The 25,221-nt window shown below is 38.7% G+C and overlaps 3 protein-coding genes across 3 annotated transcripts; 2 read left to right on the top strand and 1 right to left on the bottom strand.

The window, feature by feature from the left end:
* Positions 1 to 1,702: 1,702 nt before the first annotated feature.
* Positions 1,703 to 11,694, bottom strand: si:ch211-212k18.15 (uncharacterized protein LOC563681 homolog). Its single transcript, XM_064940391.1, has 4 exons — positions 11,213 to 11,694; positions 10,335 to 10,435; positions 5,965 to 6,138; positions 1,703 to 2,490 (listed from the first exon to the last, which is right to left on the bottom strand). Exons 1-4 carry the CDS (start codon positions 11,298 to 11,300, stop codon positions 2,035 to 2,037), a joined length of 819 nt encoding a protein of 272 aa, XP_064796463.1. The 5' UTR covers positions 11,301 to 11,694; the 3' UTR covers positions 1,703 to 2,034.
* A 50-nt stretch (positions 11,695 to 11,744) lies between these two features.
* On the top strand, positions 11,745 to 12,658 carry zgc:194655 (uncharacterized protein LOC794380 homolog). Its single transcript, XM_064940392.1, has 2 exons — positions 11,745 to 12,025; positions 12,204 to 12,658. Exons 1-2 carry the CDS (start codon positions 11,881 to 11,883, stop codon positions 12,338 to 12,340), a joined length of 282 nt encoding a protein of 93 aa, XP_064796464.1. The 5' UTR covers positions 11,745 to 11,880; the 3' UTR covers positions 12,341 to 12,658.
* A 455-nt stretch (positions 12,659 to 13,113) lies between these two features.
* LOC135516240 (uncharacterized) lies at positions 13,114 to 20,051 on the top strand. Its single transcript, XM_064940390.1, has 12 exons — positions 13,114 to 13,214; positions 13,451 to 13,572; positions 13,666 to 13,762; positions 14,992 to 15,110; positions 15,273 to 15,343; positions 15,449 to 15,580; positions 15,896 to 15,991; positions 16,442 to 16,570; positions 16,787 to 16,915; positions 18,681 to 18,706; positions 18,842 to 18,876; positions 18,974 to 20,051. The coding sequence occupies exons 2-12, from the start codon at positions 13,470 to 13,472 to the stop codon at positions 19,810 to 19,812; spliced, it is 1,776 nt and encodes a 591-aa protein (XP_064796462.1). The 5' UTR covers positions 13,114 to 13,214; positions 13,451 to 13,469; the 3' UTR covers positions 19,813 to 20,051.
* Positions 20,052 to 25,221: the final 5,170 nt, after the last annotated feature.

The raw sequence follows: 25,221 nt of genomic DNA, 5'->3' as shown, positions 1-25,221 counted from the left end.
GTTGTCTATGTTCCGTTTCCTATGTTGTGTTTGCGTTTGGCCTGGTATGGTTCACAATCAGAGGCAGGTGTCGTTAGTTGTCTCTGAGAATCATACTTAGGTAGCCTTTTCCCACTTGTGTTTCGTGGGTGTTTATTTTCCGTGTCAGTGTTTTGTTCCACACGGAAGTGTTTCGGTTTTGTTTTTTCACGTTGTCGTTTATTGTTTTGTTCAGTGTTCTGTATTCTTATTAAAACCCAAGATGAACACTTACCACGCTGCGTATTGGTCCGATCCTTGCTACTCCTCCTCAGAAGATGAAAACCGTTACATCCATTATTTTGCAGAAAACCTTTATTGACCTTAAATTATTATTGAATACGTGTAAAACTAAGTATATGTTGTTTTCTAGAGTGCACAAAAATATTGTAATGATTGAAGTGTATGTGCCTACCTAGTATGGTGTATCAGTATAGACGTTAAGTTTACTTGTTAAAAACATCGTACACCTGGCGATCGTGTCAGCGTGCATTGCGCCTGGCCTGCCACAGGAGTCTCTAGAGCGTGATGGGACAAGAACATCCCTGCAGGCCAAACCCTCCCCTAAAAAGGACAGCACTGGGCCAATTGTGGATAACTTCAAGGCACACTTTGATGACTTCACTGTTGGAAGAGAACTGCTGCTGCTCAGCCATAACCCCTTCTTGGTCACAAATGTGAGAAAGTTGTCAGGTGAAGCAAAACAGATCTTCAGATGGGTAGATGTTGCGTCACTGAAATTGTATATAACATGTTTTCTAAGTCGTAGACGATTACGTTTGTTACTATGCTGTACCAAAGCGCCAAAAAAAAACCTTCTTGGTCACAAATGTGAGAAAGTTGTCAGGTGAAGCAAAACAGATCTTCAGATGGGTAGATGTTGCGTCACTGAAATTGTATATAACATGTTTTCTAAGTCGTAGACGATTACGTTTGTTACTATGCTGTACCAAAGCGCCAAAAAAGGAAGATATCCATCCGGACCTTTGCCACCTAGGAAATTTGTGTCACTGGACCCTCTCAATTAGTAGTTAAGTACCGCTGCACTACACTACACTGTCTGTCCCTGCATGTCTGATAGCCTATCCAGTGCATAGCCTACAGACCTCACTGTCAGACTGTTTTTGATATTTGTCTCAGAAGAGCATACATATTTTAAATATTCGTCCATGCACATTTATGTCCATGAATTTGCCCTTTGATATTACAATGTCCTTGAACGTGTTCGTAGTTCTAATATTTTATTATTGTTGTTGTATTGTCAAGGATTGTTTAGTGGCACAAAATGAACACAGTTAATCATTTCTCTTGTCACTGATTTAAAACAAAGCATTTCTCCACTTCTATATCCCTTAGATTTACTGTATGTTGAAAGCTATGTGTTACTGATGCTTAAAAGCTCATCTTTCATGCATTATGTGTTAGCCTAGTCCTTTTACATCTAATGGAATGCTTGATAAGATATCCCTTAAGATCTGCACAGGCTCGGTATAAAGGTCCTTTTGAGTTTAAGGGTTTTGTTTTACCAGTAAAAGACTATATTATTGGGTAGATGTTTGCTACTAGTATAAGCATTTTCTTCCTCCTTATATTATTCTGATCTCAAAACTCTATGTCCCGAAAGGAAGACATCAGTTTGATTTCCATTATTGTTATGAGCACAAAAACATCAATATCGAACAGATGAAGTTTGTTACTTTTGTCGGTAGTTTATTACATTACATGATGATGCACATAAGCAACATGATAATAATGATAAGATGATATAGAAATCATAATTAACATAAAGCTCTGAGTCTACACACTATGAAACTCGCTTTGTATAATATCTAAGATTATAATATAAGATGGTAAAATAAAACATTATGCTTCACATGAAGCACTGCACACAAACTCTCATTGTACAATATATGGAGAAGAAATGTGTATGTGGAGCAAGATTTCTACCTACGTGTTCTGTTGGAGACAATGTAAGCAGAGTTTACAGTAAGCAGTGAATAAGAGGGATCTTATTTTTCAGTTTCTATTCCAGGTGGGTATAGCGGTCTGCCTGGGGGCAACACCAGCAGAGCAGGCTATGAAATATGAGCTGGTCTCCAAGCACTCCTCTGTGAGCTTAAGGCACACAAAGCAGAACTCTTTATTGCACCTTGGACAGAGAATATTCTTACAACCAGTCTTGTCGTGTTCCACCCGTTGGCCACAGGTGGGACAGGCGCGAATGGAGGGGCAGTCGGTGACACCTGCCACCTGAGGGAGAGACGTGGTTTCGCAGTTCTTCAGCAGTTCCAGATCCTGGTTGATACAGCCATCGTTGTCACAGCGGTCAGAGCGTGGTGCGGGACCTTTCCACTGCTTCAGACACTGCCAGCAGAACTCATACCTCTGACCTTTGTCTGCAGTGCACACTGTGCAGAGGACACTGAGGTTGGTGAGGTCCTCTCTCTCTACAAAGGTTTCGCAGACAGGGCACTGTTATAAAAGAGGGTAGGGTAAGAGGGGGAGATTAGAAAATCCTATTACTGTCTGCATGCAGAGATTCATGATGATATAGCTGAATAAAACATGTGCAATTACTTTTTTTAACACAGTAAAGAATCTCTGACCAAACCTATGTACAGTAGTTAAAACTTCTTATGGCTGAGGGGCAGTATTGAGTAGCTTGGATGAATAAGGTGCCCAAAGTAAACGGCCTGCTCCTCAGTCTCAGTTGCTAATATATGCATATTATTATTGGTATTGGATAGAAAACACTCTGAAGTTTCTAAAATTGTTTGAATGATGTCTGTGAGTATAACAGAACTCATATGGCAGGCAACAACCTGAGGCAAATCAAAACAGGAAGTGAGAAATCTGAGGTTGGTATGTACTCAACACAGTTCTCATTGAAATCCACTTGAGATATTAATGAAGTTGCACTTCCTAGGGCTTCCACTAGATGTAAACCGTCTATAGAAATTTGAATGAGGCTTCTACTGTGTTGTGGGACTCAATGACAGCAGAATGAATCAGGTGTCTGGCAGTCAGCCATTTTCTGGTCACGCGCATTTCACATGATAGTGACCTGCGTTCCATGGATCCTGAAGACACAAAGGAATACTCCGGTTGGAACTTTATTGAAGATTAATGATAAAAACATCCTAATGATTGATTCAGTACTTAGTTTGAAATGTTTCTTTGACCTGTAATATAACTTTTTGAAGTTTTTGTCCGACGTAACGCTGACCAGAACGAGCGTTTGGATATGTATACCAAACGCGCTAACAAAAGTAGCTAATTGGACATAAATAACGGACATTATCGAACAAAACAAGCATTTATTGTGGACCTGGGATTCATTGGAGTGCATTCTGATGAAGATCATCAAAGGTAAGGTAATATTTAGCATGTAATGTATGGTTTATGTTGACTACAACATGGTGGCTATTTTGACTTGATTGTTCTGAGCGCCGTCTCCGATTATTGCATGGTTTGCTTTTTCTGTAAAGTTTTTTTGAAATCTGATGCAGCGGTTGCATTAAGGACAGGTATATCTATAATTCCATGTGTATAACTTGTATTATCGTCTCCATTTATGATGAGTATTTCTGTTTAATCGATGTGGCTATGCAAAATCACTGGATGTTTTTGGAACTAGTGAATGTAACGTGCCAATGTAAACTCTGATTTTTTTTTATATAAATATGAACTTTATCAAACAAAGCATGCATGTATTGTGTAACATGAAGTCCTATGAGAGTCATCTGATGAAGATCATCAAAGGTTAGTGATTCATTTTATCTCTATTTGTGCTTTTTGTGACTCCTCTCTTTGGCTGGGAAAATGGCTGTGTTTTTCTGTGGCTTGGTGGTGACCTAACATAATCGTTTGTGGTGCTTTCGCCGTAAATCCTATTTGAAATCGGACACTGTGGTGGGATTAACAACAAGAAAACCTTTAAAATGATATAAGATACATGTATGTTTGGGGAAATTTAATTATGAGATTTCTGTTGTTTTGAATTTGGCGCCCTGCACTTTCACTGGCTGTTGTCATATCATCCCGTGAACAGGATTGCAGCCCAAAGAGGTTTTAAGAGGTGATCTGTCCCCACCCACCTGTTCATAGCTCTGTAGTTGTATGTATATTATGCTTTATTATTACTGCCACTCCATTAAAGCCATTAGATGCAGTTTATCACAGTGCACTGCACTTTATTACGGGCAAAAAGTTTAGTACTCATCACTGCATTCTCTACCAGCCCACTGATACATTGGTTGATACATTGCTATATTTTCATTTATAAAGCCCTTTTACAAAATGTCCCAATGTACCTAACATCTTTACTAAACTTTAGACATACGAGTTACCACACCCGGTCTCTGGGATGGTTAATGCTGTAAATTCCTTTGGTCTCAACTGAGTTAGGTAAATCAGCCTTTAGTTTTCTTGCACCTTATTTGTGGAACAATTTTCTAAATGTCTTTACCGCACAAACGTGAGATGTCTGAGTTTGGTGTTGAGCCTGAAGTCAGAGATTGCTGAGTTTTGGAAAATGAAAGGAACATATGTGGATTTCCCTCGACTGCAAGATAAAGAATGGTTGGCTGATTTTGCCTTCACCGTGGACATCATGGCCCTCATGAATGAACTGAATTCCAAACTACAAGGGAAGGGCCTTTTTACACATCAGATGTACAGCCTTATCAAAGCCTTCAAGGGAAAATGACTCCTCCTGACCCGGCAAGTAGAAGCCCACAATCTCACCCACCTTCCGACACAACTAGTCTGTTCCCTATCAGATGACCAGCGGGAGAAGTATTTTTTTTATTTTTTTTATTTTACCTTTATTTAACCAGGAAAGTCAGTTAAGATCACATTCTTATTTTCAATGACGGCCTGGGAACAGTGGGTTAACTGCCTGTTCAGGGGCAGAACGACAGATTTTTATACATCGCTGCTGCGTGCTTTGAACGGTGAGTTTCCTCGTCATTTTGAGGATTTCAAAGTGTTGGAAAATGACATGCTTTAAGTTTCATCTCCTTTCACCTTCAATGTGGATAACGCTCCACTGACCTGCAACTTGAGCTTATCGATCTTCAGTCTGGTGCAGTGATTGGAGAACTATTCAAAACAATGTCACTAACGAGGTTCTATGCATATCTCGATGAACAAAACTTTCCCATGATTAGGAGTCATGCTCAGATGATGTTTGTACTGTTTGGGTCAACCTATGTATGTGAACAGACATTTTCAGTGATGGAATATAACAAGTCAAGGCACAGATCATCTCTTACTGACTCTCACCTCTCAGCAATCCTGTGCATAACGACATCAGAAGCTATACCTGACTTCACTGCTCTAGTCAATGCCTATCAGAGACTTCACTCCTTTCTTGTGTTTTTCAGCATACCCATTGACAAGATCTCTGTCCGTGGTGCTGAATGCACAGTGTACTTTTCACTCAGTGTAGTTCATTGCATGTTTAATAATGAAAAAACCTACCAAAAGGAGAACATGGATGTGGTTTATTTCTGTGCATGTAAAAAAAGTAAAATAAGTAGCATGTCTGGACGTGATTTACAGTAGACATATCTGTCAACATAGTCATACACATGTATAATCCTGTAATATGATTCTGGCCCGCAATGGCCAAAATATATTGTAATGTGGCCCTCCATGGAGAGGAATTGCCCAGGCCTGTTCTAGGTTCATTCAGAAAGCTGATTGAGGACCTTATTACTGATGAATGTCTTTCTTTCTGCTTGCATTATGTATTTATATTGATATGTGTATTTTCTGTCATTTATGAAATTCAGGGCTCATCTGTAAAAAGAGACCTTGATCTCAGTATGACTCCCTGATAAAATATAGGTATAATAAATAAAATAATAATAATAATCTATACAGAAGTAAAAAAAAAAAAGCTTGCAAATAAATCATTTGAACAATGAGACATGCACTCACTGATTTGTATTCACAGTATGTGGCAGCAGCCAAAGCTGCCATGGTCTTCTCAAAGTGCTCCATCTCCTCAGTGGTCAGAACAGCCAGCCTACGTACCTCCTGGTAAGACCACTCAGCACCACACTTCACAAAGGTGCCATCCTCAAGTGCAGGGCACAAAAACTTGAACTGACTCTAGGAGGACAAAGAAGAAAAGTTTTCATGGAAAATGGATGGACATTGGATATCAAAATAGTGGAATATATTTACTATGCATGATGTTCGATTAATATGGTTAGTTCGGCTCTATGTCCACCTCTTTAATACTAATTTATGATAAATGATAAGTCCTATATACCCACTGATTCTTAAAGGGGCAGTGCATGTATTTTTTATTATTATAATTCCACACTATGAGGTCATAAGGACACTTATGCTACTTATCTAAACAATGGAAGGTCCACAATCCATGGCTACAAAGCTAGCTGGCTAGTTAGCTGTAGCTACTTTGTAAGCTAGCTTGACGTACTAGAAAGTAATATGAACAAGTTAAGGCAAAAGGTAACTACACGAAACATGGTTTATTATGTTCTGAAGCAATTTGGCTCTCTTGTCTTGATTGTAGAAAATGAAGATGTTGTATGCAAAGGGGCCCTGACATGGAAAGTTTGAAGGGGGGGGAGAGAGACAGCTATAGTATTACTAGAGACGTTGGTTATGTAATTATTTTCCATACATGTGCCTTATTCCAGAGGAAGATTTGCATGGGGTTCATTTTTCTGAACTGCCCCCTGTAATTGTTTATTTTGTATTTTTATTAAATTGAGTCTATGATGGAAACCTGGTGGTTTTTATTCTAGGCGTGAAGATATTTTAACATCATGTCTAGACGATAAAAGGCTACAATGATCACTCATGCTTGGCTGCCAAATGTATAGGTGTCTCCATAGGTCTAATATTTAAATTGAGGAAATGTGATCATAATCATTATTTTACCAATCCATGTCAGACGTCCCACCTAATGAAAAGGCCCCACATCTTGCTGATGTGAACCGCTGGGCAGCGCACTTGCACTTGGCATGCGTTTATGGGTGAGAAAGTGAACTTGCCATTCCAAAAATGAGAATGTTCAACTTCAATTAATTGGCACAAAACGTGTGTCAGACAAAAGCATTTATGCATTGCACAGGTGGTGGTTGCCTAAATACACTGTAGTAGGTTTGGCCTAATATATACTGAGTATACAAAACATTAAGGACACATGCTCTTTCCATGACAGAGTACATTTACATGCACAGAAGTGGCGGTCGGCTCATTTAAGATGAGGGGAGACGATTAAATATTTTATGAGCATGGCCTTATTTCTATTACAGCATATTGGATGACTGTCATTCATAGTCCATTAACCCAGCTCAATGTAACATCGACAGGTTTAGGCTACTACCTGATACTCATGATGGGTATAGGGAACATTTTGAGGTTGCTACAACCTAGCCAATTGAATGAATGTTTACAACACAGGTCGAGAGAAATTTGAGGAATCAAAGTGACAGACATTAGCCCTATTCGGACAGGGTAACGTTTACTGGAGGAGCTCAGGTAATGTAATTATGTGCACGAGCACAAATGACCACATTTGTCATTTTACTCCCATCTGAATCTGCCATGTCAGTCATCCCTGTGTTTTGAGGGATATTACAGAGTATAACAGGTGCTGCACCCAGTTGGGGTAAGAACATGGGACCAAATTGACACTTAAAACAAAGCGCTATGCACATAGCCTACAGATGAAAGATCTGTTTTGTTACATATCAACAGTCCTAGTGCCGTACTTCTCTTTAAAAAAATGAAATGGACAATATTGTGCCAATGAATTGATAAATTGCGAAATATATCAGTTCATTAAATGTCTGCATAGATTACAGTTCATGTTTCTTATTGATATGCATTCTTATTTTGACTTTCTCAACTGAAGGCCATTAGGTCAACATTAGGCTATCCCTAGATACTTAAAATACCTACACGCCTAGAAGAGCCTCCAGGCTTCCGTCATAACGGTCAATTTTGAATGAGGGAAAAAAAATATTACAGGGGCAGTTGAGTAAAACTAATCCCACCCGAATCTTGGTAAAACTGACATACTGTGGTAATTACATAACCGAAGTTCTATAGTAATACTAGTCCGGTGCGAATAGGGCTATTGACATATTCAATATCGCCTTGCACAAGTTTGCCTGCATCTAGCTGATCTAGGGTGTAATTATTAGTCCAAAAGTTGCAAATTATAGTTTCTATTGGACAAACTCAGGTATGTTTATCCCTGTTTCGTTCCGTTTGCTTCCATTTAAGAAACGTTTTTCAACAGAATCGGCAGAATGAATACGTCCCCGATCACAAGCAAACACAGTTCACTTTCATAGTAACCATATACAAACAGCATGATCATTTTGCTCGTTGTATAATTCCTTCTTGCACCTACGCACTCTCCTCCTCTCACCTCTCCCTTCACTTGTGGACTTCAGTGCACAACACATGGGTCTGGGACCAGACAAAAAAAACTTTCCAAGCTAAACCTTCATATCATAACCGCTAACCGCTACACACAGCCTACATTGTTGTCACCATATTAGCTAACGTCAAGTCAACATAGCTCCTAGAACTAACGCGTTAGTAAACATGCTACAATCATGTAGTACAGTGTACAGTTAGCAAGCAGTTTAGCAGTTACACCGGTGGGCTCCAGTGACAATAAATGAATGAAACCAAAAGCTTTTGAATGATTAGGACACTTGAACACCTTAATTGGCATTCCAGCGGTGTATTTGATCTGCGCATGTGGTAGTGCCAGCCGAGCAAGCCTCCCACTTTAGTGCGAGTAAAGGGAATTCAGAACAACTGAATGTATGTGGGTTTTAGAAGTAGTTTTCACATACAAACTTTATATGTTCGAACTCAGAATCAAATATGCTTCCCAAAAATAACATGGTAGCTGAGGTAGAACGTTTATTTGATTGCTGATTTTCTGCGTTTATCAGTGCCATCAGGCAGCTCGATTTAAGATGCGTCTTTGTAAACAGGATTATTGGGGAAACCGTTATTCTTGCAAAGCATGTAAACGTTGTAATCTAACTATTATATTAATCTGAATTTGCACAATAATCACATTATTGTGTGCATGTAACCATACTCATAGACTGGCCAGGTGAATCCAGGTGAAAGCTATGATCCCTTATTGAGGTCACTTATTAAATCCTCTTTAATCAGTGTAGATGAAGGGGAGTTGACAGGTTAAATAAGGATTTTTAAGCCTTGAGATTGTGTATGTGTGCCAAGACAAAAGATTATAGTGTCTTTGAATAGGGTATGGTAGTAGGTGCCAGGCACACCGGTTTGTGCCAAGAACTGCAATGCCGCTGGGTTTTTCATGCTTAATCGTTTGCCGTATGTATCAAGAATGGTCCACCACCCAAAGGACATCCAACCAACTTTACACAACCATGGGAAGCATTGGAGTCAACATGGGCCAACATCACTGTGGAACACTTTTAACACCTTGTAGAGTTCATGCCTTAAAGAATTGAGACTGCTCTGAGGGAAAAGGGGGTACAACTCAATATTAGGAAGGTGTTCCTAATGTTTTGTACACTCAGTATATGAGCTTAGTTCAACTGTCATACCCAATGCTGATGCTATGCTTGGGCCATTGAGAGGCTTTGAAGCCATCAGTTGGGCATATTGCCACTCCCAAGTAGGAGCAGTCCTCCATAGGAATTAACGGAATCCTACAGTATTTCAATGAAATGCTGTAGGACAAATGACATGTATTTAAGTTTTTTCCCCCCGTAAAATTAGTACCAAAAATATATACTTTAAGGAAAATGTTTTTAGATATTTTTCTCTTTTTTTGTTAAACTCACATAATATAATTTAAAAGTATGCATTAAGGTGTCTGTAATAAAATAAATGTGTCAAAAACAAATGTAAACAGTAATAAATGCATTTCTATAGTTTCCCAAATATTTTTTACAATTCAGGAGGAGTATCAAGGTGGCTGCAAGGTGGCTTCAACACAGTGCCACCTGTCAGTCATCCAGGGTTTATACACATCATTGGTCATACCCCATCAGAACCCCACATTTATGCTTGTTTTACTCTAATGTCTGTGAACAAAGTACATGTAAATAAACACTGTACAGCCTCAGAACATGGTTAAATTCTATAATTCTGATATCATGGTCAGTCCTTGCATCCATAGCTCTGTTTATGAATTTGGGAAAGGTTTCATTTCTCCAGCCCAACCCCTCAACTTTTTACCAAAACAGTGCAGGGTGCCTGCTTTGTTATTATTTCAAATGCAGATTGCCCCTTTAAGGAATAGCGAGTAGGCCTACCTGGTCCAGTAGGCTGCGACACCATCCGGTCAGTGACTCCGGGGTTACCGCATGACCACAAGACATCTCTGCCTTCAGAGTCTCAGTGTCGTCATCTAGGGCTGAGAACAAAACGAGGAAATGTAATAATGAGAAGCTCTGGAAAACATGTTCAGTGGTTGAAAAAATACCCAAGTGTCATACTTAAGTAAAAGTAAAGATACCTTAATAGAAAATGACTCGAGTAAAAGTGAAAGTCACCCAGTAAAATAAAACTTGAGTAAAAGTATTTCGTTTTAAATATACTTAAAGTATACTTAAAGTATCAAAAGTAAATGTAATTGCTCAAATATACTTAAGTATCAAACGTTAAAGTATAAATAATTTCAAATTCCTTATATTAATTAAGCAAACCAGATGGCACGATTTACTTGTGGCACACGCCAACACTCAGACATAATTTACAAATGAAACATATGTGTTTAGTGAGTCCGCCAGATCAAAGGCTAGTGAGTCCGCCAGATCAGAGACAGTAGGGATGACCAGGGATGTTATCTTGAATTGGACCATTATCCTGTCCTGCATTCAAAATGCAACGAGTAGCTACTTCTGGGTGTCAGGGAAAACGTATGGAGTAAAAAGTACATTATCTTTAAGAATGTAGTGGAGTAAAAGTAAAATATGTAAAAAAATATAAATAGTCAAGTAAAGTACAGATACCACAAACTACTTAAGTAGTACTTTAAAGTATTTTTACCTACGCACATTACACCACTGACTATGTTCCTCCAGGAACGAAGAGGACATTGACTAGTTGGGGCTAAGTAATAATGAATACCACATTTTTTCTTCTTTTATTTTACCTGGATAATGGTTTATTGATTAAATTGATTGCTTACGATCTAAATCGTCCTGTCGGTTGACGAACTTGAGCGTGGTGTCTCCGGGGTCATATCGCTTTTCTTCCTCCTGCTGTTGGGTTGTCATCGTGTTGCTCTCTATCTTCACTGTCTTGTACAGTAATCCTACTTCTTCACACTCACCCGGGGGACGATGATATAACCACCGGAGGCAGGTGTGCTCTCCCTTGAATGAATGCTGTGCCTGGACCGCGTTCACGGAATAAAATTTCCCGCCGTGAGTAACTAAGTCCTTGTTTATCCCTTGGACTTGTTATTCAACACCAGAAGCATTCACTTTCAAGTTTCAAGAAGACACGTGATATACGGTAAATTACGTTGACTGCATTCATTTGAGGATGTTCTCATAACATTTGCAGCGTTGTAATACAGATACACCTGTATCAGCTGGCGGATCTCAGTCACCACATGTATTGAGTCAAACGTGTTTATTGTTAATTAAGTTTGATGGAATTCCCCTGAGATCCCAAGTCACTGTACCTACTTTCAGTTTCATTTATGTACTCAAAAGTTAGGTCTGTTTATTATTTGTCACGTGCATCTGAGAAGGAGGAGCATTTTGCCTTCCTTATTCTCTCACATACAAACAGTTACACCAATTGACAGAAAAACTCGGACACCTGAGCAGCTCACGCACATTCATAACCATGGGAAAGATCTACCAGGTCATCGTGATTGGATTCAGAGGGGAGAAAATGTTAATAGACGTGAGCAATACGGAAGAACAAATGAACAGTATGACAGTACTGCAACTGAAAAGTAAAATTTCTGAAAGACTCCCGGGGAACTCAGGTAGAGAGATATTCATTCCACAGTGGAATCATTAATCATTATGAGAGTTTCATTAAATGTAATTCGATTATTAACTAAATTAAGTATTTAATTTAATTTCGGGGGTAATGGTTGAGCAGTGATTAAGGACATTCTATTAGTTATCAACTGTATTGACTAAAACATCTGACCTTTTTAGGGGACAATCTGGAGACCCTGCGACTGATCTTCACAAACAAGCAGCTGGAGGACTCATCCGTGCTCTCCTCATATGGGATCCAGAACCAGTCTGTCATTCAGCTAGTGATGAGGGTGCCTGGGGGATGGAGACATTGACGATTGGAGAGAAGAGAGAATCTCTGCCTGCATTTTGATGTCTTTTTAATACTGTAGTTATATTATATTATATACTGTTATATTAATCTCACTGCCAATCCCATTGCCAAACCACACGAAGGAACTGATGTTGATAAATGTATGGGCTCTTTTTTAAACAAAATATAAACAACATGTGGCCAGAAAGCATTTAGTTTATTCTCTGAACCTGCTACCAGAACTTCTCAATTCATTTTTATTTTATCTGTGACTTCACTGTATGGAAGTCTTCAACAACAACAATATTCAACAATAAATTAATGTTCTACCAATTCTGGACTCTCTCTCTCTGACTCATTCATTTGGAAAAATAACAGTTACACTATCCATATTTAAATATTTTGGTTGACTATTTATTAATGTATTTTCGTCCATGCAGAGAATTAATGCAGAAACATAAAGTTGTCAGTGTGTCCAATTGTGGTTAGAAACACTAGGTGGGCCGCCTGAAACCTTAATATAATAATACGATTAAAACATTGCATTATCTGATCAACTCATACATTTAAAGTTATATTCTTCAAGAATCAGAGCCATGCCTATATATCTTAAATTAAGTCCAAACATGTATGTATCTATCGAAGATTGCCCCGATAGAGTTTCGTTTGATGTGATTGAAAAACAATTCAAAATTTAATTATTTTCTGAGTGTGCCTTCACAAGGACAACTTTGCTAAAAAGGAATATTTAAAAAAAGGCGTTCATATTTGTTATATTGTGATACTGACAGGAATAGCCGAAATCGAAAGTGAAGCCGGTTCAACGTCGTTGTTTTTCCTTAGAGGTGACAACTCGAAGGGACGCTTTTCGGCTACAAGAATACACGAATAAATCGGTAAATCTGGATTGAATAATATGTATAGTCTAGCCTACATTCGATTTTCTTGTATTGCTCTGTTAACTAAACAAACTAGAAACACTTTTGGATAACTCAACTGACAAATAGAAGTGTTGCATTTGATTTGATAATCCCATTGTATTCTTTCATTAGCCTATCAATGCAAGTGGAAACATTCTGGTGTTGGAAAACTTGAGAGCAATTCATTTTTTTATGAAATCTTACATTTCCAGGTCATTAGGTGGGTGTTCTATGGCGTTTATTTGGACTGTGAAAACTACTGTAAACAATGGAGCTGAACATTTCAACAAGACACTACCGAGGCTCAAAAGCATACTTCCCACACCACGACCAGGTATGTGATTTACTGTATGTACAAGTACAACACAATGCATCTATATCTGTATCTTATCATTTGTGCACTAATTGACAACTTTATTCCTTTCAGAACACCATGGCCTGTATAATCAAGGGGCAACGTGTTATTTGAACAGTGTGCTGCAGGTCCTCTTCATGACAAAAGAATTCAGAGAGGCTGTTGAAAGGTTTTCCATTCTTACTCTGTGTGCCAAGGATACTGTATCTCCGTGAAAGTATTAGAAATAGATTGAGTCATACCAGAGCCATGTATCTAACTAAATACATGTCTCTGAGTCATCCTATAGAAACATTATCATTACACAGTACACTGAGATTAATACTAAACATCTTGTATACTGTATATCTTAACTTCTTATGGCTGGGGGGCAGTATTGAGTAGCTTGGATGAATAAGTTGCCCAAAGTAAACAGCCTGCTCCTCAGTCTCAGTTGCTAATATATGCATATTATTATTATTGGATAGAAAACACTCTAAAGTTTCCAAAACTGTCAAAATATTGCCTGTGAGTATAACATAACTGATATTGCAGGCAAAACCCTGAGGAAAATCAAACCAGGAAGTGGCTTCTATTTTGAAAACTCCATGTTCCATAACCTGCCTTTGCTCCATTTAAAGGGATATCAACCAGATTCCTTTTCTTATCACTTCTTCAAGGGTTCAACAGTCTTTGGACATAGTTTCGGGCTTTTATTTTGAAAAATGAGCGAGAAAGATAACATCGCGTCATTGTATGGCCGGGTGCCAGCAGCGTTTTGTTTGCGCAAGAGAGTTTGGGCAGCCATTGCCTTTCCCACTCCTACTGCAAAAGACAGTTGCGGTTGATATATTATCGATTATATATTTTTAAAACAACCTGAGGATTGATTATAACAAACGTTTGACATGTTTATGTGGACATTATGGATACTATTTGGAATTTGTCTGCGTTGTCGTGACCGCTCTTTCCAGGAGATTTCTGAACATAACGCGCAAAACAAACGGAGGTATTTTGGGTATAAAAATAATCTTTATGGAACAAAAGGAACATTTGTGTAACTGGGAGTCTCGTGAGTGAAAACATCCAAAGATCAAAGGTAAATGATTAATTTGATTTTCGTGACCAAGCTACCTGATGCTAGGTGTTCATAATGTTTATCGAGTGATCGATAAACTTACAAACATTTGGATTGCTTTCGCTGTAAAGCATATTTTCAAAATCTGACATGACAGGTGGATTAACAAAAGGCTAATCTGTGTTTTGCTATATTGCACTTGTGGTTTCATGAATATAAATATTTTTAGTAATATTATTTGAATGTGGCGCTATGTAATTCAGTGGTTGTTGATGAAAATGATCCCGTTAACGGGATTTCAGCCCTAAGAAGTTAACAAAATCAGTCTCTTTTTTTTACAGTAATAGGCCTCCTCAAGAAGAAGACACTGTTGATCTTCAGCTGAAAAAGTTGTTTACAACTTTACGTAAAATTGAAACTAACACAAAGGGCATCTCATCAATACTAGGCATTGATGATGGTGAGTTGAGCTTTCATAGCTGCTAAATAATACATTGAAAAATTCTGCAACTTTGTTAGATGTACAGCTTGTGATGTTATGTAGTATTAAGTATAGTGTTTGTAGTTATTTGTAGTAGAAGACACTTCATTGCCCCCCCCCCCCCCCATCCCTCCCCCCCAGTATACATGCAATGTGATGCGGCTGAGTATTTTGAGAAGATTTTAGGCATGGTCAATCCTGAAGTGTCAAAGGTAGGCTACTGCATTTACTTACCTCATCTTGGGCAAAACCTGATAGCAAACCATGCAATGTTTATACGTTATGATATGACAAGACTGACAATAGTTTGTCTCCAGATCTTCAAAGGACAATTGAGGCACATCACTACCTGTTTAGGAAAACATGTGATGAGTGATGGATTTGGTCCATTTTGGACACTGCCCCTCTCAATAGCAGATCCCTCTGACTGTTACAAAACCTTCAGTGTGGTAGGAAAAATATATCTTAACCTAAAGCAAAAAACATTGTTTTATGATGGCAAATATGATCATGACAGGGTTAACCAACACTTTAAATGCCATAGCCTACGTTATTGTTATTCAATATTAGCATCATTGTTGTGGTAATGTATCATGTCGTAATTTGGCATGTATGTAGGCGTACTCTACTTTTTTCTCAGTTGTCATGATCATGGTATTGTAGTTAATATTATAAGTTGATATAATATGACATTAAAAACAAATTCATGGAAAAAATATCAAGTTGTTGGAGAAAGATAACATTTTGTGTTTCTGTGTTTTCAGAAAGACGGCTTTAAGGAGTTCTTCAAGTCTTCATCTGTCACTGGGGAAAACAAGATGTACTGTGATGAATGTGAAAAGAAATTAGATGCAACCATTGTGAGTAGTGACATTTAGAATTCTCGTTTAGTACACCAAATTAAAGATAATTTTAAATATATATATGTCCTTCTCATTGAAATCATATCTAAGAAGCGGTAGTTCTGTGCACTATTAATATGCTTCCTGTTCTTAAGTTTAGTTTTCGTGTCTTTAACTTTCGGTTTTGTACACCAACTTCAAACAGAAAATACAATATTTTTGGTAATGGAAAAAAGACAGTATTTCACAGTAGTTTAGATGGTACAATTATTATCTACGCTATACGTGCTTATTTTGAAACATAAACTGAAATTAGGCAACCTATTCGAATTTTAGCAACCAGAAAATGGCGGAGCATTTCTTCTTAGTGCAGCTTTAATTATTGTACCAAAGGCTTCTCAAAAATGGATGTCAAGCTTTTCACTGAAGAATATATTATATTACAATGCCTCCCTCTGTCACCTATAGGAATGCAAGATGGAATATCACCCAGAAATTCTTACTCTGCTCCTCAAGCGGTTTGAATTTGACTACTACAGCATGTCATATGTCAAAATCAACTGCTGCGTGGATGTGCCTCACACACTACAGACAGAGGTAGACTACTTACAAAACCTTTATTCAAAAGGTTCTGTTCTCATACAAGTCTACATTTAGGGCTTCGCAAATAGCCATACTAAATTAAACGGATAATTATGTTGTACTGTATATTGCCTTCACTTTATTGCCCATCAGAAAAATAAAATATTTAATGATGTCTGTTTTTACATCTGTAGTTCAGTTAATGGCATGTCTTTTGATTTATCTGAACAGAAATGTGAATATGAACTTTATGCGATTGTGGACCATTTCGGAAGTCTTGGAGGTGGACACTACACTGCTAAGATCAAGTCCTTTGAAGATCATAACTGGTATGAGTTCAATGACTTACACGTTACAAAGGTATGCAATGTTATTTTATTTATTTAATTGAATACAGCCTATACCATCATTTTTATAATATCATAAATTGTATTTGCCATTTTATTTGGTTCTGTGAATGAATCAGTGGCGACCCGTTCTTCAGGGCAGGTGGCATTAATAAGTGTCAGATGTCAGTTTGCAAACAATGGAAAAACAAAAAAAATCGTTGAGTTAATAAAGCCGCATACAAACATGGTCTATTTTTTTTTCTTTCTTGAGGAAGGCAGCTCCAAAATGTAGCCTTTCAGCCTCGCTAAGTGATTTCTATGGTGGGGCAGCCAGCGGGAAAATACGGAGTGTAGGGGTTGGTAATGTTCTCTAGCTGTGCCGTGATTGGCTCAGTGTTCTGTCACTCAAGGGGACACTATGTCACTGAAATTCTACAGGGAGAGCTAGAAAATTCAAGCCCCTTGGGTGCTGCCATAGAGTTATATTAGGACTGCCCATCCAAGAAGGCTCAAGGTCATTGGCCACTGGTAAAAGGACGTCAAATCATGTTTTATCTACCGTAGCTTTGATTAGACTGATTATGTCAACATCATATTTTCAAAATCTTAGCTCGCAAGATTGGCAAGCAGCCATCATTATGAATCATGTTGACAATCTACTGGCACATCCTTTTCAATCCTTGTCATTTGAAGAGAAATGAAGGATAAAACGTCTTTGGACATAAACATTTCACAACAAGTCGGAAATCGCAAATTCAACAATGAATGGTTTGGCATCTCAAAGCAATCCCTATTTTACTTCCCCTGCCTGCTATTCAGTGGGGAGCGTGTGTGGTCCAAGTCTGGGTTCAAGGATTTAAAACATCTGTCTCTCTCAAAACATGAGAATTGTGCATCACATATAGACAATGCTGTTAAACTCAGATTGCTGGGGAAATCAAACATTGTGGCTCAGCTAGACACCGCATACAGATGAGCTATCAACCTTCACAACCAACAGGAGAATAGGTACGTGCTTGCCAGAATTATAGCATGCATTCAATTGTGTGGCAGTTGTGAGGCAGCACTGCAGGGCCTGTTTGTACAACTGTTCTGCCTTAGTGGCGTATATGTAGCCTATGGCCTGTTTTAGAGAAATGTCATCATCAAATATTGTGAGTTTTGTGTCGCGCCTGGCGGGTTGAAATATGATTGTCATGTGTATGTTTGATGGGGTGCTGTCCTCAGATAATAGCATGGTTTGCTTTTGCCGTAAAGCCTTTTTGAAATCTGACACAGTGGCTGGATTAACAAGAAGTAAAGCCTTCATTTGGTGTATTGCACTTTTGATTGTATGAAAGTTAAATATTTAAAATGTTAAAAAATTAAAAAATTGCACTCTGCAATTTCACTGGCTGTGGTCGAAACGTTCCACTAGCGGAACCCATAGCCGTAACTGGGTTAAGCAAGTCAGCCATAAGCTCCACTGTTGGGACAGCTTGATGTAGACCCTAACAGTTTCTGGTCACCGTTATAGTGCATTTATGCATTTTTAGAGTTATGCAGTGGCTTCGCTGGCCTGCATCTAAACAAATTGGTTGTTTTGCCCACCAAGATTGACATGATAAAATCACCGCTGGAGTGAATCAGACAAGGGTTATCACTTCAAGAACAAATATGATTATTGTTCATATTTGCATATATTTGGTGGGGAAATCACCAAAAATACCATGCTACTCCGTCAGAATCTTATCTAAGGCCATTGGAAATGTATTCTATTTATTTAATTTTGACGCATTGCTGCTCCTCCCTTACAGGTCCAACCAGCTCCACTGATTGACAGGTATGTTGTTTTTCACGTGTGTTTGTGTTTCCAGTTATGTATCCAAAGTTTATCGCCAAATGTATGAACCAGAACATTAACAGGTGTTCCAGTTAGTAATTAAATACGTATGATAACAAATTATTCTCTCTCTAGTTCTTGGAGTGCTTATCTACTGGTGTACAGGAAATGTAAGTTCATTTATGAACTATTTATGAACTGTGCTCTTTTTATCAATTGCCTTGAAACTGTATCACTGATGTCTTTCATTTTCCTTCCCCCGCAAAGCACATGCTTCAGATCGTGAGAACCATGGAACCAACCAAGTTCACGGTTCACTCCGAGAGGATGGGGTTACAGAGGTTGGAGAGCATGTTCAAATAAAGACAAGTGGAGATGATCATCACGGTGTCGATGGAAATAAAGGACAGGGACAACATGTTGCGGTCAGAAGAAAGGAAAATGTAGGAAAGGCAGATACAGGAAGAGATGATGATTTGATAGAGAGAAGACAGGAGATGCACACAGGAGAAGGGAGAAAGGAGAAAGGACACAGGAGAAAGGATGTGGATGGAACAAGACGGTATGATGTGGTTTTGATAACAGAGAAACAGCAGAGTCCAGAGATATGTCGGAAATTAGGCAGACTCCGTGTGTTTCATCATGACTATATTTTGCCCATCAGGTGTTCATCATTGAAAGAAGAGGATAATGCTGTGGAGAAAATAGAACAGGATGATGCAGTGAGAAGGGTAGATAAGGACAGTGAGGGTGTCGTGGTAAAGGGAGAAACGCATCTCGGTGAGACAAAGACAAGTCTGACCAAGTACGGAGAGTCTTCCAGCTCTACAAACAGGTGTGAGACCATCCCATCACATTCTTCTCACATCCATCAAGAGATCAATGAACTCAGAAGGAAAGAAATGCAAAGAAGAAAGGACAAAAAGGATGCCAATTACAGCCAGGTCCTTGCTAACGTTCAGGACAACAAGCTGAGAGAGGTTCTTGAGAGGCAGAAGAAGAACAAGGCTCACTGTGGTTTCAGGCGCTTCTGGGGTGTCCGTGGCAAGCACACCAAGGCCATCGGTCGCAGTGGTCGCATTGTTGGTATGTCTAAGAAGAAGTAAACTATGTCCCAACTCCCCATGTGTCAATAAATGCCACAGTTCACAGACACAAAAAAATAACGATGCAAGAAGAATGAAAAGAGAAGTGTAGAAGAGATGGAGCTTTTGGGTAAAGACAAGAAAAGAAGAGGAACTTCAGGGAAGGAGAGGAGGGAATGGAAAAGAAGTGAGATGGCTAAATTTGAAGTTTCTGTTTTGTCCAATTTGAAAACTGGAAGAGGAATGTATGGAATATGGAATATATTTTGATTTTGGGAACAATTCTGCCTTTAACCCTGTCTTATCTTTTTATATATGTTTAACAACTAACTTTAACTAAAGTCCTGTTATTAGCCTCTTTTATGTTCAACATCGTTCATCACTTTACTCAGATTACTTTCTTGTCCAAGTGTTTACAAAGTACTGTATATTAAAGATGCTTTGTATGTAGAGAAGAACTTAGTCCTCTTAATTCTTGAAATACTTCACAAGCGGTTTAGAGATCATTCTTGGTCTGACATTTTAAAACGCAAAATATTATTCTTGCATTTTAGTAGACACTTCATTTTTCTCACCCCATTTTTTTGCTCCCAATTTCAATTATGAACTCGTCTCATCGCTGCAACGCCTCAACGGGCTCGGGAGAGACGAAGTCATGTATCCTCCGAAATACGACCCACCTAACCGCACTTTTTAACACCCATCAGCTTAACCCGGAGCCAGCCGCACCAATGTGTCTGAGGAAACACCGTTCAACTTCCGACCGGGGCAGAGGAAAGCAACCCTGGCCAAACCCTCACGACGCTGGGCCAATTGTGCGCTGTGCTATGGAACTCCCGGCCACAGCCGGTTGTGTCACATGAACCCGGGTCTGTAGTAACTCCTCTAGTGCAGCGAAGCAGTGCCTTAGACCACTGCACCACTCAGGAGGCCCTTTAGTAGATACTTTTGTCCAGTGCAATTAGGGTTAAGTGCTTGCAACATTTTGGTAACTGGCCCAACACTAGGCTAACTGCCACCATACATCTTCAAATAAGCATATAGAAACTGTACTTTTTCAGGTTGTCAAATCACAGCCTCACAGCGCAGGTTTAAAGACAGATGATTTTTAGGTATCATTAATATTCTCCCTCGGCAGACGGGTTGCATCCCACATTAACAATGCTCCGTCATAAACTAGTGCTGTTGCCTAGGTCTGTTTTTTTTCGAGACTAAATCATTGATAACAACTTTAATACTGGGTGGAGTACTGCGTACAGAGACCAAAGTACACTGACCTGGGATATCAGCTGAATTCCAGTAAATATCACTATGGCAATGGATGACAAAATGGAAATACAAACAAACAAATGAATCAAAAATATAGTTGTCATTTTGTCTGGCTGTAAAGGTAAAATCTCAAAAGGAAAAGCCATAGAGAAAGATAAAATGTATTAAAGTATCATAAATGGAAATTGCTGACAAGTACCACCTTAAAAGGGGCAATCTGCAGTTCCTACATCAATTTTTGGACATATAAATAAATTATATGTACCCATTGATTCTTGAAGAATATAACTCATAAATGTCTCATGAGCTTAGTTCAACTGTCGTACCACATCAGAACCATAAAAATATATGCTTGTTTTACTCCAATGTTTGTAAACAGTGTAAAAGTAAACACAAATTGCATAGCCTCAAAATATGGTTAAAGCTATTGTTTTGCTATCATGGTTGATCAGACCTTGCATCCATAGCTTTATCTATGAATTTGAGAGTGGTTACATTTCTCCAGCCCCATTACTAAGCTTTTTACCGAAACAGTGGCGGGGACAACACTTTGTTATTGTTTCAACTGCGCATTGCCCCTTTAACTACACATGATACTGATGAGACTGACAGTGTACTTGCCAGTGAAAATACAATTCATTTTATCTCTAATGAGAAATAATGAATATAGTCAGCTATCTAGGCTACAGAAGCTGCCCGATACATCATTTTATGGTTATGCTTTCTTGTCTTCAACATTCACGATTGGAATTTATTTCGATAACCCCAGACAGAGATAGCACGAGTGGATGATGTTGCCTTTCCTGTTGTTCATGGTCGGGGTGCTGGTCATGCTCTTAACAAGACCTGACATTTTTATATGGAGGCAAGAACTCTTCTAAATAGACTGTTCCAAAGTTAAAATATGTATGCTAAAATATCGTCTCATCTCCTAGCTTATCAAACGAACTTCACTGGTGCCTCCTACTGGAGATTCCTCAGAAAGGTTATTTTGGTCAACTGCCGGATACATAAAAAACGAACAAATAAAACCTATTTCCACAAAAACTGATGCAAACACATTAGTATTTTAGGTGACTCAAATTGGGGTCTGATCTGCTGATAATCTTTTTGATCTTTCATTTCCGTCTTGCGCCTCCATCCACAGTTTGTCTCTGTAGACTCCTGGGAGATTGATCGCAACTCTATAAAACTGTCTAAGAGACTGGGTGAAGGTTCATTTGGAACGGTCTATCAAGGCAAGTGCATTCACCCAATTGCTTATACCTATCAAGTTGTTTCATCTACGTAAGTGCCTAGGAAGGAGGGGTTATGGCCCAATAAGTACAGTGGGGCAAAAAAGTATTTAGTCAGCCACCAATTGTGCAAGTTCTCCCACTTAAAAAGATGAGAGGCCTGTATTTTTCATCATAGGTACACTTCAACTATGACAGACAAAATGAGAAAAAAAATCCAGAAAATCACATTTTAATGAATTTATTTACAAATTATGGTGGATAATAAGTATTCTGAAAGGGCCCTGAGTCTGCAACTCAACTAAGCAAAGGGCACCACCAAGCAAGTGGCACCATGAAGACCAATGAGCTCTCCAAACAGGTCAGGAACAAAGTTGTGGAGAAGTACAGATCAGGGTTGGGTTAACTTCTTGGCGCACCCATCCCGTTAGCGGGATCATTTTCGTCAACATCCGCTGAATTACAGAGCGCCAAATTTAAATTAAATTACTAAAAATATTTAATTTTCATGAAATCACAAGTGCAATATAGCAAAAAAGCTTTTCGGCGAAAGCAAACCAAACGTTTATGTAAGGACATCTCTCTCAGCAGACAAAACATTACAAACAGCTGGCAGCAAAGTAGATTGGTCACGAAAGTCAGAAAAGCAATACAATGAATCGCTTACCTTTGATGATCTTCGGATGTTTGAACTCACGAGACTCCCAGTTACACAATAAATGTTCCCTTTGTTCCATAAAGATTTTTTTTTATATCCAAAATACCTCCATTTGGTTGGTGCGTTACATTCAGTTTTTTTTTTCTACTGTGTTATTGACTTGTTAATTGTTTACTCCATGTGTAACTCTGTGTTGTCTGTTCACACTGCTATGTTTCATCTTGGCCAGGTCGCAGTTGCAAATGAGAACTTGTTCTCAACTAGCCTACCTGGTTAAATAAAGGTGAAATAAATAAAAAATTGATAAAAAAAAAAAAAATCCACAGGCTCGAGCGGGGCAGACAATATCAGAATAAAAGGCTGAAACTATCTAAAGACTGTTCACACCATGTGGAAGCCATAGGGAAAGGAATCTCGTTGATTTCCCTTTAAATGGAGAGAAGGCATGCAATGGAACAGGGAGCTTTCAAAATAGATGGCACTTCCTCTTTGGATTTTCCTCAGGTTTTTGCCTGCAATATTAGTTCTGTTATACTCACAGATTATATTTTGATAGTTTTGGTAAATTTAGAGTTCTTTTCTATCCTAATCTGGCAATTATATGCATATTCTAGTTTCTGGGCCTGAGAAATAGGCAGTTTCATTTGGGTATGTTTTTCATCCAAACATCAAAATACTGCCCCCTACACTCAACAGGTTAATATAAAATATTCAAAACTTTGGACATCCCACGGAGCACTGTTAAATACATTATTAAAAAAATTGAAAGAAGATGGCACAACAACAAACCTGCCAAGAGGGCCACCCACCAAAAACTCACAGACCAGGCAAGGAGGGCATGAATCAGAGAGGCAACAAAGAGCCCAAAGATAACCCTGAAGGAGTTGCAAAGCTCGACAGCGGAGATTGGAGTATCTGTCCACTTTAAGCGGTACACTCCACAGAGCTGGGCTTTACGGAAGAGTGGGCAGAAAAATGCCATTGCTTAAAGAAAAGAATAAGCAAATAACCAAAAAGCATGTTGGAGACTCCCCAAACATATGGAAGAAGGTACTCTGGTCAGATGAGATTCAAATTCAAGTTTTCTGGCATCAAGGAAAAAACTATGTCTGGCACAAACCCAACACCTCTCATCACCCCAAGAATAACACTTCCCACAGTGAAGCATGGTGGTGGCAGCATCATGCTGTGGGTATGTTTCAGAATTGAAGGAATGATGGTTTGAGCTAAATACAGAGAAATTCTTGAGGGAAACCTGTTTCAGTCTTCCAGAGATTTGAGACTAGGATGGAGGATCTTCTTCCAGCAGGACAATGACACTAAGCATACTCCTAAAGCAACACTTGAGTGGTTTAAGGGGAAACATTTAAATGTATTGGAATGGCCTAGTCAAAGCCCAGACCTCAATTCAATTGAGAATCTGTGGTATGACTTGAAGGAGCTGGAGCAGTTTTGCCTTGAAGAATGGGCAAAAAATCCTAGTGGCTAGATGTGCGAAGCTTATAGAAACATACCCCAAGAGACTTCCAGCTGTAATTGCTTCAAAAGGTGGCTCTACAAAGTATTGACTTTGGGGGTTTGAATAGTTATGTACACTCAAGTATTCAGTGTGTTTGTCTTATTTGTTTGAAATTATTTTGCATCTTCAGTGGTAGGCATGTTATGTAAATAAAATGATACAAACCCCCCAAAAAATCTATTTTAGTTCCAGGTTGTAAGGCAACAAAATAGGAAAATTGCCAAGGGGGGTAAATACTTCTGCAAACCACTGTACGTTTTCAGACCCTTTGCTATGAGACTTGAAATTGAGCTCAGGTGCATCCTGTTTCCATTGATCATCCTTGAGATGTTTCTACAACTTGAGTGGCCAGACGGAAGCCACTCCTCAAATCAAATTTTATTTGTCACATACACATGGTTAGCAGATGTTAATGTGAGTGTAGCGAAATGCTTGTGCTTCTAGTTCCGACAATGCAGTAATAACCAACAAGTAATCTAACTAACAATTCCTAAACTACTGTCTTATACACAGTGTAAGGGGATAAAGAATATGTACATAAGGATATATGAATGAGTGATGGTACAGAGCAGCATAGTCAAGATACAGTAGATGGTATCGAGTACAGTATATACATATGAGATGAGTATGTAAACAAAGTGGCATAGTTAAAGTGGCTAGTGATACATGTATTACATAAGGATGCAGTCGATGATATAGAGTACAGTATATACGTATGCATATGAGAAGAATAATGTAGGGTAAGTAAC

This window comes from Oncorhynchus masou, chromosome 27, assembly GCF_036934945.1.
Source record: "Oncorhynchus masou masou isolate Uvic2021 chromosome 27, UVic_Omas_1.1, whole genome shotgun sequence".
In the NCBI taxonomy this organism is placed as follows: domain Eukaryota; kingdom Metazoa; phylum Chordata; class Actinopteri; order Salmoniformes; family Salmonidae; genus Oncorhynchus; species Oncorhynchus masou.
The sequence above is the reverse complement of the archived record's forward strand: the minus strand, read 5'-3'. Positions and strand labels throughout refer to the sequence as shown.

Coding starts and splice junctions, on each gene's coding strand:
- si:ch211-212k18.15 (XM_064940391.1), bottom strand. CDS start 11,300: ATGACAACCCAACAGCAGGAGGAAGAAAAGCGATATGACCCCGGAGAC. Junction 10,436..11,212: donor CCGACAGGACGATTTAGATC/GTAAGCAATCAA, acceptor TTTTGTTCTCAG/CCCTAGATGACGACACTGAG. Junction 2,491..5,964: donor CATACTGTGAATACAAATCA/GTGAGTGCATGT, acceptor CTTTTATAACAG/TGCCCTGTCTGCGAAACCTT.
- LOC135516240 (XM_064940390.1), top strand. CDS start 13,470: ATGGCGTTTATTTGGACTGTGAAAACTACTGTAAACAATGGAGCTGAA. Junction 18,707..18,841: donor CCAGCTCCACTGATTGACAG/GTATGTTGTTTT, acceptor TTCTCTCTCTAG/TTCTTGGAGTGCTTATCTAC. Junction 18,877..18,973: donor TCTACTGGTGTACAGGAAAT/GTAAGTTCATTT, acceptor TCCCCCGCAAAG/CACATGCTTCAGATCGTGAG.
- zgc:194655 (XM_064940392.1), top strand. CDS start 11,881: ATGGGAAAGATCTACCAGGTCATCGTGATTGGATTCAGAGGGGAGAAA. Junction 12,026..12,203: donor AAGACTCCCGGGGAACTCAG/GTAGAGAGATAT, acceptor TGACCTTTTTAG/GGGACAATCTGGAGACCCTG.